Below are 13,559 nucleotides of genomic sequence, written 5' to 3' on the forward strand. Positions count from 1 at the left end.
GGAATCTTTTCCCTTTATTTTAATATATTAAATATTATTTTCTGAAAACCTGTTAAAAAGATATAACCCATTTCATGCGTACCGATTTGGAGTGAACTATGCTTTATACTTATGTTATTCATTGTTTCTTTGTTTAAAACATATTTTCATGTTGATTATCGAATAACCTGAGCAGGAACAAGTATTTTTATATGGAGTAGGTATAATATATCAAAGAAATACCGTTCGCAAAAAAAAACCGAAAGATATTTGTTGGTGGTTCATTATTGGAATTCGTAAATGCTGTTTTTGGTTTTTTGTTTTTATCACCATAAAATAATTTAAAAACGGGCAACAAAAAATAGCTTTTTGTTTGGAAATGATCCAGTTTTGTATATGAACTTTAATACTATAATATGGGTATTCATCAAAAATCATATATACCTCGTAACCGTGTAAATCCCGTAAATAAACCAGTTTTTCATACAAAATTAAGTTTACGAGATTTACGTGGTCACGAGGAATTTACACGTTTAGATGAATTACCATAATAATAATAATATTTTGGCGCTTACACTTTTGCTAAGTGTTTGGCCGAGCTTTTCCTCTAATTTGTTGTGCGCGTCTTGATGGATTTTATGAACTATATTTTATAGTTCAACGTTTGCAAGGCTTTAGTAGATATCAATTGTCTTGGCAAATTTTATACCCAGTTTTTAATCAATCAAAAAGATAAATATGTACCATCTGTTCATGTGAGCTGCGTTTCAGACGTCCATTCGTATTAGGCGTGCGGATTATCCCCAAAAAGTGCTCTAGAAATGAAAAAAGTGTTTGGGTCAAAGTAACCGGTTGAAACCAATTGTTATCGATAGCGTACACAGAAATACATTTACCGTTAGTTTTAACCAAGTTTTTACTGATACCTCATGTCGAAAAAGCCAAAAACCTGATTTTTTACAGCGGACAATTTTTGCGAAATTTTAAATTAAACTCGCTATATCTCGATTGATTTGAAATTTTTACACATAAAACTAGATACAATTTTAAAGGAAGTGAGTTTAACTACAGTTATTATTACTTATTAAAAACAAAATGGCGGGTTTTAAAACTTTTTTATAAAAATTACGGAGGTTGTTTTTCAAATCAAAAGGTGTGTTATAAATTTTAAAATGCGGCCGCTCGCCCCTAAAAGACAAATATATTCACATAGCACTTGTACAAGTAAATTTGGATGTAATATTTATTAAAAAAAAACGTTGAAATTCATAAATTTATCAGTGTTATAGAACTTATTAAAGCTCTTTGTTATAAATTTAATAGACATACTTACATATATAAAACGCCCTTTTCAGTGATGAACAAAACTTCAATATAGTTGACCCAGGTGCCCACCATAAATATTCGAGAGTCATTCGGCTTCCATGGCAAACCTGCCCTGGCGCAAAGAATCTCTCATTTCAAGTAAAAAGCGTATAGCTTTAGAAAACAAATAAAAACTTTTCACTTTGAGAAAAATTAATATCCAGAAGTAGAAACATTCTTTGCGAATTAAGTTGACAAACTTTTTGCTCATTTCGACCGAAGATAATTGAAAATTGCAGCGGTAAAAAGTTGTTATTCATACCGTGTGAAAAACAAATTCGTTATTAAAGGAATAAAATACCTTCTTTTAGAATACCTAGCTTCAAATATGGGCTTTGGCTTTAATATCACTGGAGATTTTTTGGCAAAATATTTTTTTATTTTCACTTTTTAACCGACTTCACAAACATGAGGAAGGTTTTCAATTCGTCGGAATATTCTTTTTTTATGCATGTTACCGCATAACTTTGGACCACGTTAACCGATTTCTATAATTCTTTTTTTAAAGAAAGGTGTTACCTCACAGGTGGTCCCATTCTAATTTGGTTTAAAGCCGATCATTGGAATTTTTATATGAGAATTGAAGTCGGTTTGGTTTTTTGCTTAAAATTACTTTTATTTCAACATATTTTGATTAAAAGAAAAATACTTATAAAAATAAAATATTTCACACGAACAACAAAAAATATAATCGATAATCGCATGAGGCTATTGCCCGAAAATTTTAAAATGCACTTAGTGGCATTGTGCTACTATGATAAAACAGTAGTCGAAAAAATTATAGCCGCACCAAGTTTTCACAAATTTTAGAATACTATTTTTGTTGTTATTTAATTTTGGTTAGTTTTTTATAGTTCATTCATTAACAACATCGTATAAATACAAGTTTAAAGGCAGTGTCACACGATTGAGTATTTGCCAAAATTTGGTGCAAATCGTATCCCAATTGTGCGAATACCCAATAATTTTTCTTTATCCCAATCACGAAAATTAATTTGTTGAAATTTTTCAATAGAACATCGCTGTATTGTACCAATCTTTTGACTACAAAAAAAATCCCAATTTTTTTTATTTTGTTCCAATACACATTAGGTCAAATGATAAGTTTTTCTGTGCGAAATTAATACCAGCTAAAAAAAAAAGAACACCTATTTCTATCATATACATGAATTTTCAATGCGCGTATTTCTGCCTTACCACCATAATAATATGACCTTTAATATAAAAGTTATAGCAGTCTTATAATTAACTTCTTTCTTATTTTTTCGAAATTGCGTTTGACAAAAGATCTTCTTTGAAATAAGTTGGAATTTAAACAAATTTCAAACGGAAAGATTGTAACAAAACAACTTGTCTCTATTTATCGTCTGAGCAATTTCTGCGATTTGCATTGGACACAACAACCTCTTTCGGTTGAAGTTGTTGTTGCCAAATGCATATTTAAAAAAAGTTGCTTTCTCCAATGAACTTGTATTTACTATTTTACTCAAACTCAATTTGACAAAACAACTTGTATGGTATAGGATGATTTTTTGTTTGAAAAAGCATTCGACTTTCGCATTCGCATCAAATGATACGAATGTTTTGTGAATGCGAATGTGTACATGGGCAGAGTGTCCACTCTAATGTTGCTGAAATGGCTCTAAGTCTGTCTAACCAGGGTGTGGGCAATAACTGGCTTTTAGCTTCAGGCGCTAAACGGTTAAGTAGCCCTGCAGTGAAAAATTATCAATTGTTAAAATTAACCCACTTATAGTTAGCTTTTTGGCGAGATTTCGATTAATACCTCACTTTTAATTAGCTATGACAAAACCAACTTAAAGTGAATTGTAAAGTCGTGCAGGAGTCATGCAGACGCAATCGGGAGTTGGTTTTCTTTACAAGTTTCTATTAAATATCCTCATACAAAAATTACTTTCAATACACTTTTTTTCTGAACTTCGCAGATTCTTTTTCATATTCAGGACAAATAAAAGGAAGATCGAAATTTTATACTATCATTTTGAAGTTATGTCTGACGGTGTTCGAATATGGGGCCACCCAGAGCAGAACATGTAAACAAATATGAAATGTAATAAAGTAAATAAATAAGTAAAGAAAAAAGTAAAAAAACAAAAAAATATTTTGTTTTTCTTATTGATATTTTATGTCCAAAAGTAGTTAGTTACAAGTTAGTTGACATGTAATGCCGAGGTATCCAGGTCTGACTTTTTTGCGGCCATCGCCCCACAAAAGTAGTTAGCTTTTTTCGAACAAAATACACAGTTAATAGTTAGCACTAGTGTTCGCGTAAACAGACTAAAGTTAGGTATAAGCTAACGTCACTCCCTGCAGGGAGTATATCAAGCAACATTGATGGGCCTTTAACAAGTACTGCTAAAAGTCGTATAAGCAACCTAGAAATAATTTTAGATTCCTCTAGCGAAAGCAAAGGCTCGGATGTAAAATCTGGAGACATTAAAAAATGTGAAATAAAAGCTCAATTGAAGGCATATCTTAAAACAAACGGGCTCATCGCCGTGAAAATCCTCTCGAATGGTGGAAAACTAAACAAAAATACGACAAATTGGCAGATCTGGGCCGCAAATATTTGAGCGCTCCACCGCCGTTCCAAGTGCGCAATTTTTTAATGCAGCCGGCCTTATATACGAGCCTCTAAGAAATCGCCTCATGGGAGAAAAGGCAGCAAAATTACTTTTTTTGAAATATAATATGCCCATTTTGAATTGGGCCATTGCATTGTGACTAGTGGGACACGTGATCAGTTGTCAATTTTAACTATGTCGTCGGAACTTATACAACAGCGAAAGATATTTTTTAACATAGAACGATAACTAATGAAAAAATTGCTTTAACAAAAATACCAAACGATTTCTTAGTTTTATTTAACTATGATTTGAATGAATGTGACTGGTGGGACCCTGAAAATAACTCTATTTTACCCTTGTGCACTCAAAGATGAGTTTTAGCCAAAACACTTAATTTTCACGTACGATGTATTTGTGTTGTAAAATATGAATCATACGCTTTCGTTTTCAATAAAAATGAGGTTTATATAATCTTCATAGAAATATTAAAAAATATTTAAAGTTGTGACTGGTGGGACATCTCCTTGTGACTAGTGTAAAGTAATTATTAGGGCAACCCAAAGTATGTTTGAGCATGTTTTTTGTCAGGCTTGTTAGCAACACGCTGATAAAAAGCTTAAACGTTTTACAAAAAAATATAAAGTTTGAGTTATATTTCATAGAGCATATTTTAGCATATTTTGCAATAAAAGCATATTTCAGCATATTTTGCAATAAATGCATATTTTCGGATACTTTGCGTTGCGTTGTTACGTCTAGAACTAATAATAAAAATTTCTAAAATAAAAATAATATGGTAACACTGTGTTGAAAATGAAATAAATATCAAAGTGACCATTCACAGCGTATTTATATAAAGTTTTTTCTGCGCGAGAAAGAGAATACTATATGTTTCGCTCTTGACAGATGAGTTGTCCCGCCACTGACCCGCATTATAATTTCTAGTGATGTGCTGAGTCAATACTTTTAAGTATTGATCGATATTCGGTACCGATTTAAAAAGTATCCAATACTCTCGATACTCGGTACCGAAACATTTAGGTTTCGAATAAAAGCGCACATAGGCCAAAAATATGGAAAAAACGGTTCAGCGGAGACTCGGATTATTGTTCCAGCTCAATCGGACGATATCATTTTTGTAGGCCTGGGGGCAGATTATGTAACCAGTTAGCGACAATTTTCGAATCGGTATCGGTTTTGTTGACGTATGATATTAAATATTTTTACGCCACCAAGTGCGATATCGATCCGAAACTTGTCGCTACCTGGTTACAGAATCTCCCCGCTGAAAGGCTTCTTCATCCGTCAAAGCATTTTCATTGAACCTTGGATCGACTAAGGTTAAAACTGATATACAGCCGGACTCCCATTTTCATTTACTTTTGCGTTTTGCGTTTTCGTAAAAATCGTACGTTTTTATTTCTGGGTGCTCTTGAATTCGCAACTTTTTGTTATCGATAAGTTCCATTCCTCACCTTGTTTCTGGTATAGCAAAACAGCTGTTTTAGCTATTTCAACAAGTTTAAAATAAACAAAAATGCCTTTCATTTTTTCACTAGCGTGTTTTGAAGCTTTTCGTTCCTTGATTTACTAAGGCAACCCCCAATTAGATACCGATTATTTGGCAAAGTAAATCGATTTACAGATATACAGAAAAATTTGAGGTGTGGTCCGTAAATATTTAATTAAAAAAAAAAATTTTATCTAATATTTATTTTTAAGTACGGGAAATGTATCTTAATAATTTCTTTTAATAAATAAAAATTGTCCAAGCTTTTATAAATTGGTTATTTAAGCGTGCGACGTCATTTGCTTTTTATTCCACTAAGTTTAAAGTTTCCGATTTGAAACCGCGAAAATTTTGCGATATACGATTGAGAGAGCGCGCAATTATCAAGTGTTTTAGCCGATATCATATAAATTAGTAATAATAGTTTTTTCGAAACTTGAAATGCATATAATGGCGAAGGTTTAATGTAAAGAATCGGTATCGGGTACCGAAAAGGAAGTATTGGGTACCGAAATCTTTGTTAAGTATTGGGTACCGAAATCTCTGTTAAGTATTGGGTACCGACAATTCAGCACATCACTAATAATTTCGTTTGGCAAGCTATTAACAAAGCCCTAAGGATTTCATCAAACGCAAGTAAGTATTTTTAGTTATGGAAGTCTTTATTATTCATAGGTTGATGTAGAGCGGAGCTTTTCAATGTATAAAGCTTTGTTTCGTGAAAATAGACAAAGCTTTAGCTTCGAAAATCTTGCAAAACATCTTGTTATTTATTGTAACAACAACTTAAATTAAATTTAAACTTTTACAAAGTATTACATTTTTATAGCAATGAACTGTTATTTATTTTTAATTTCTTTGGAAAAACTGTTTTTGATACGTGATATTTTTACGATAAAATTTTTGGTTGTACTGAAAGTATTGTAGACAGATATGTATACAAAAGTATCTGAAAACATACACAGTACGAATTCCTATGTGAAACAATTTGTGAATTAGATTCCATGTACTTTCATACATATGTTTTAAAAACAAATTGAATAAATATGAATTATTAAAGATAAATATTTTGTATATGCACTTTTATGAAATTTAGAACATTTTAGATGGTGCAAATAAAGTTAAAGGCATTTTTGGGATACACATACGTATATAAAAAAAAATTTAAAAGCATATCTTATGGCTTATAATGATTTTAAAAACATTTTTTGGAGCATATATTTAGAAGTTATTGGCATATTTTAACCGCTTAAAATAAGTTTTTAGGAGCATATTTTGGGTTGCCCTAGTAATTATGCATGAAATAAAAGTTTCCATAGACAAAAATTACAACTTCTTTTGATTTTTTTAATATTTTCCTAAAGGATAATGAAATGTAGTCATTTAAAAAGAGGTTACTAGTGAAATAGAGATAATTAGGGCATATTTAAATTTATGTCGTTTTCCTCTTTTCAATGGAATGACCCAACTTTGACTACAAGATTAAAACACTGTATAGGTTCTGCACTCGTTCAATGTTCTAATAATTTACAAAATTTTTAAGTAATAAAAACATTCTCATTCGCATTCGCATTCCGAAAATTAGCATTCGCGAATGTGAAAAATATGACATTCGAAACATCCCTAATACATACACAAAAATCGTACTAGACTGTCTTGCTTTGATTTCGGAACGCTTACACATTGGGAAGTTAGCTTACTGCCAATATGGAAGTATTACATATATGGGCGCATGTAATAGACTTGAATTGATATGAAAAGTAATATATGTGTGTACATAAATATGTATGTGGGTCTATGAACAACTATCGCTTAAAATCGATATCAAATTTTGTACAACGCTTTTATAAACTTGCAATGTTGAGTGTCCAGACAGCTATAAAAGCTTTGCTTTGCAAAGTTCCTATAAAGTCTAGTATGTGGATATATGAATAACGACCGCTTAAAATCGACCTCAAATTTGTACTGTAGAAATTTTAGGTCTATGTTATGTAGTTTGACTATTGTCAATTAAATCGAATGCTTTGTGTTGCATGCGCCCCACGCTTTTCATTTTCAATGTCATAAATTGTTTATAATGACTTTTGCTAAAATTTCAAAATCAGAAGTTATCAACACAAATTCTATAGGACTGACAATTATTATTTTCTACTTTTTAGTCCATTTATAAAAGCGTTGTATATTAAAAAGTATTTTTTTATATCATTTATTTTCCATTTATTTAAAAAAGTATGATATTTAAATAAAAAATATTGAAAAATGCTTGTTTATTGATATGTGTCCAGTTTTAACAATCATTTTTCCCTCATTGTAAGAAACTTATTTTGTGGAAAGCATTTAATATGTCTTCTTTTTGGTTGTTTGTGTTTCCGACAGGGTAGGAGTATGATGTATTGTGGAACGATTTTCCGTCATCCCTTGTCAAATTTGGTTTGGAGACAAACCGGTTTCGGCGTTGTGCCATCTTCAGTGTCATTTTTCGTTCTCGAAAGGGATGACGCAAAATCGTTCCACAATACATCATTTAATATGTTTTTTCGCTCTCCTGAAAAATTTGTAATTTTGAAAGAGGTTGTTTTATCAAATGTCCACAGATATGTAATTGCTTTGTACATACAGTGTTTGCAATAAACTTAGTTTTTCTAAAAAGGCTGGATAAAGGAACATAGCTATATTGCGTACATAATTATGCCATAAAGTGTATCAAAATTATAATTTTAAAATGCTTAACCTATTTCAGGCGTTTACGTGCAGGGAGATCGTCCATTGGATTGCAAACAAATCTGGAACCCACAAAGTTATTAAGAGATGCTAATTTAGGCGTCCAAACCGATTTATCACTTCATAAGGATATAGGAATTCTAACAGATGGATCCTATGCCAAGAAGACAGTAAACGGCCATGAACGTAAATAAACATTACATAAATATATACGTACATACATATGTAAATATATAAATTAGACTGACGGGAAAATATTCAAATTATTTATTTTTCTGAGGCACATGACTTTTTCTCCTATTATGGCTAAAAACCCCTCGTGAACGTTCTTCAAGAAATTGAAGTTTTGTAAGGTCTTCTTACAATGTGTTTTCGAGGCCGCTTAATACGCTGGGTAAGTTATTTTTTCGTTCTGACCTTTATATTTTGAGATATTACCGAAAAATCTTTTAAATAACAGTAAAAAATCCAAAAAATTGCCCTTTAAAAGTTGAGTATTTCTTAGTAATTTTTTTCTGATTTCTTCTTACTGATTATACACGGTGTCCTAGGCCACCCGTCCAGCCCTCCTAAAACGGAAGGAAATGTTTTTTATTGGAAAGCGCAAGAAAATTGTTTAGAAAATCTGGATGATGTCTATGACACCCTGTATACCTACAGCCACAATTTTAGCAAACCAAATTAGTCATCGCAGAGAATTTTGCGTTCATTACTTTCGAGATATCGATAAATACTCAAACTGTATTTGGATGCGTGACTTACTCCTGTATTTCGAGAGTGTTCTTTCGAGATGTTTCTTTTCTATTTTGTTTTTCGACTCAACCCTACGTCCCTACGTCTCTTAACGTTCTCCCATGACTTAAATTCAGGAAAGAATAAAAGTTTTTTCACATTTTCGAGATCGCTAAACGTTAGAAAAATATGTAATAAGTCACGATAACTTTCGATGGAAAAATTTACTCGATTAATTGAGAAGTCGGCCGCTGTGGCGTAGTGGTAAGCAGTGCGCGCTTCCACTCCGCAGCACCTGGGTTCAAGCCCTGGTCAAAGCAACATCGAAAAAATATATAGAAAAAAGGTTTTTTCTTAACAGCGGTCGTCCTCCGGCAGGCAATGGCAAACCTCCGAGTGTATTTCTGCCATGAAAAACAGCTTCTCATAAAAATACAATCGCCGTTCGGAGTCGGCGTAAAACTGTATGTCCCTCCGATTTGTGTGACAACATCAAGGCGTACGCCACAAATCGGAGGAGAAGCTCGGCCAAACACTAACATAAGTGTAAGCGCCAGACTATTATTATTATTATTAATTGAGAAGACAATTCTACGAGTTGAACATAATTAAGTAATGAGCTGATTGCACTCTAAAAAAAGGAATGCAAGTTTACTGCCAAAAAACTTGTATTTTACTATGTCACAGTTTTCAGTAAATTGTATACATTTGTGTGTTGAATTGGGTATGTGTTTGAATTTTGCTCAAATTTTAGTTTAAAATTGCACATTTATGTAAAAATTTCAACATATATGCACGCTTGCAATTAGATATGTGTAATGTAAAACTGCACGGAGTTCATTCTTGCTTGGGCAATTTCGCGAGTATTAAGCTATCTATTGTCTGTTTGAACTCACTAATCTCCGGAACTACTGAATGGATTTTCATGGGGTTTTAACTGGTGTATAGAGAATGACCTCGGACGTAACCTAGGGTATAAAAAATCTGATGCGATAAGGGGGCGTGACAGCTCCCATAGGCGTGACATTTTTAATCAGCTATAACTTCGAAACCGTAAGTCGCATGACTATGAAATTTGGTGTGTTCACATCAGAGTTCGGAAGTGAATCGCTCAGCTTATGAATATGCTCACATGCTCATGAATCACCCCATTATTCACTCAAACTAAAAAATGTTGCTCTCTCACAATTGCTTGGCTTGCTTGTAAACTAGTCAGCATGAATATCTTTCATAACCGCTGATCGCTTCCACTTGGCTTGGCTTGCTTCTCTTTATGCAATTGTTTGATAGATTCACTGTATACCGCGAGATGAGTTAAGTGGCTCATAGTTTATTCATGAACACATACACAAATTGAGCGCCTCTGCAGTTTTGCTTTGCGCGCATGACTGTTTGCGACGTTGAATACATACAGGCATGTGAAAAATGATAGGAGGATAACATTTTGACCAGCTTTGGCTATTTTTTATTTATTTCTTTAGTGTTTATTAACTTCTAAAAAATATAGCTCATTATCTTACATAAACCATATCTGTCGAAATTTCAAACTTTGTAGAAAAATTAAGAAAATTTTATAAAATTGTACAACAAACTTTTTAATAAGAATTTTGAGATAATCCTAGTTTGCAGTTGTATACTCAATTAAATTATAGCTAAGAAAGTAAAAGTCTAATTTGGCTAAGAATTGGCTTTGTTTTTTGATAACTTTTTTTGGGGGGATGGTGTTATTATTATGGGTGAACCCGTCAGCAACAAAAAAAATATAAAAAATCAACGCGAATTCTTTAGCAATTGAAATTTGCAGTTCCTTAATATGGAATTTAATAGGCTATAAATCTGCATACTTAGAAATTCCCAATAAAAAGTTTGTTGTTGTTTTAAAAATTTTCCTGCTTTTCTACAAAGTTTGAAGTTTGGACTTATGTGGTTTTTGTTAGATATTGAGCTATATTCTTATAAAAAAAAATAAAAATTTAACCAACAAAAAAATGTCGTGTCTTAATTGTTTTTACATGACTATATCGAGCTCAACCGTATAGATACCTCCGGCTAAGACTATTAGATTAAGGCAAAATTTGGCTGATTCGTTTAAAATAAAGTCTTTGTGAAAAAGTATTTTGTTGTACTTTTCGGTAGAATATATCCTTCTGCAAACATTTTTTTCGCATTTTTTCAACTGTTTTTAATAGTAGTTTTTATGTTAGAACATTTTTATTTTTTCAAAGAAATAAAAGTGTTTTTTTTATATAATTGAACTGTGATTTTGTTTCAATTAATTATACTTGTTAGCCATGACAAAAGACTGAAACCTAGTTTTATAAAATATAATAATCTATTACATGACTATATTCCTGGAATAAAGTGTGATTTATTTTAACAGTGACCTTTTACACAAGTTTTTTTTTTTAATTTTTCCCAAAAATGTAAATATTTTTATTTCTAGAGATTCCCAATATATTTTTAAGTTAAGTTTTTAATTACATTAAAAAAAAATGTACTAACTTTGAGTTTTATTATTTTTCGTCTATATTTGTGTGCCATTAAAAATTGTTTGTTTTTTATAATAGAGGAAACTAGTAATAAACCCCGAAATTCGGCGTGCTCAGTGGTCTAAAAAATCTGCATATTTCTTTAGTCTAAAAACCACATGCATTGGTATTTAACTTTAACTTTGGTATTTTGGCAAGATCATGCTCTACTCACTACGTATACATAGCTGGCCATGCGTAAAACACTCCCCTTGTTAGGGTGTGACATTACATATTTATTGTTATTGCGAACGCTGCAATAATTTTGAATTGGCGGCGTTTAAATACATAGGGGAAATGGTTGGGTCGCTGGGCTGTAAATTTATATGGGGTAGTAAAATTCATTTCCCTTGTGAATAACATGTCCATTAACTATCCCTTTATATGTACATATATCTATGTATTGCGGCATCCAAACAATTATATTGTAGTTCTTTAACTATTAGGCGAGACCATTAACTAACCCTTCATATGTATATATTTAGGTTGCGGGCTAAAATCACAGCTGCTCCGACTTTTAGTATCATGTCATGAGGTGCAACTCTCCTACTCCTACATTCTCCTGTGGATATTCAGAAACGACAGTAGATATCGACGCCATAGTAAACATTTACTTTTACGTACAACATATTAACCATATCTTTATTAACTATTGTACAGTGCTTATTTTTTGAACCCGAAATTAATCGATCCTTCAAGTGGTTTTGATTAATTACTTAGAATCGGTAGTTAGTTACAAATTTTGAGTACAAAAATCGTATCTTAATTTTTGAGTCCGGCGAGAGTTCTCTAACCCGCAAAGAGAAAACTGAAATAATCAGATTCTCTGAAACGCATATACATGGAGAGTTTAAAATACTTTATCGTTCTCTCAGTTCGTCTGCCAGGACTTCTTTTTTAAGTTTTCCAGCTTTTTAAAAATATACAAAATTGAAAATAAATTTACACTGTATAATGACAAAAGCAACATTTTTGTTTTGCAGATCTATCGCTGTATCGCTACCTAATTCGCACGAACGTAGCAATGCATCATGATTCAATAATTAAAGGTTTGCTCATTATTGACATTAGAGTTTTGACACTCCCTTAGCTCCCTTACAAAAGCTTTGCACACACACACGAACCCACACACAATGCTTTGCCGATTTTGTCAAGAGGGAGCGAGAAAACTGCTTTTTGAGCAAACCTTTTATTATTGAATCATGGCAATGCATTGCTCGATATGAAACAAAACCAGGGACGAAAGCGAATAAATGGAACTATTTTTCATTCTCTTATGTCCCGCTGAGACGCTGCCTATCGAAATGAACGTAACAATGCTTTGCTCAATGTAAAAATTGTAAAATCCTTCGACGCAAATATTTAGAAAGTGGTTCAATGAATCTTAAATTTGAAAAGTTTGTGCAAAGTTTCAGATCGAGCACTTTAATTTGATGCATAATAGTAGATCGCTGGGAATAAGCGCCTTGTTTTAGAATAATATTTATGTATGTAGATAAATAAAAATGAGCGAAAAAAATCTTTACATGTGGTCATTGTTGTTTAGCCACAAAATCCTTGTTATAAAATATAATAGAAGTTTTTTTACTCTGTACTTACAATATTGCAGTCAATAAAAATCACGACAAATATTTTTCATTATTTCTGCTGCTTGAAAAAGTACCTACTTGACCGTTACTGTAAATTTTCTTACTAAACGAGCATATATTTCTTGAGAGGTAATTTAAGAAATTTTGATAGAAGAAAATTTCTTTTTAATTTCTTGAACGTCATTTTATTTGAATTTTTCGTTTTTGTTAATGGCCTTATTCTTCAAAAATAAAGTAGGTTTAAAGCATGGTAGAAAAAAGCAGGTAGTTTCAATTAATGAGATTAGCAGCCATGTTAGCCATTTGACTTTTGCTGGGATTTTGCCATTTTCATCAAAATATAGCTACAAGACTGAAAATTATAATATAATTTTTTCTGAAATAAACTAGACATAGCAAAAAACAAAATAATTTTGTAAAATAATAAAAAGCAAAATGAGTTGCGCATTTGGAAGCTGCAAAAATACAAAATACTACTTCCAGGAAAATGGTACAAATGTTTTTAAATTTCCAGCGCTTTCTTTTGTGAACTCGACATTTAAATCTG

General features: G+C 31.9%; 1 protein-coding gene across 1 annotated transcript in view; it reads left to right on the forward strand.

Annotated features, from left to right (window-relative positions):
• The window catches only part of LOC118750168 (piggyBac transposable element-derived protein 3), a 24,525-nt gene extending 16,168 nt beyond the window's left edge, over positions 1 to 8,357 (forward strand). Inside the window, exon 3 of the mRNA XM_036484894.1 lies at positions 8,183 to 8,357. Coding sequence (XP_036340787.1) covers positions 8,183 to 8,357 — 175 coding nt within the window. The remainder of the gene's footprint in view (positions 1 to 8,182) is intronic.
• The last annotated feature ends 5,202 nt before the right edge of the window (positions 8,358 to 13,559 follow it).

The sequence above is a fragment of the Rhagoletis pomonella genome, unplaced genomic scaffold (genome assembly GCF_013731165.1).
Source record: "Rhagoletis pomonella isolate Grant_MI unplaced genomic scaffold, Rhpom_1.0 Rhpom_scaffold_00156, whole genome shotgun sequence".
NCBI lineage: Eukaryota > Metazoa > Arthropoda > Insecta > Diptera > Tephritidae > Rhagoletis > Rhagoletis pomonella.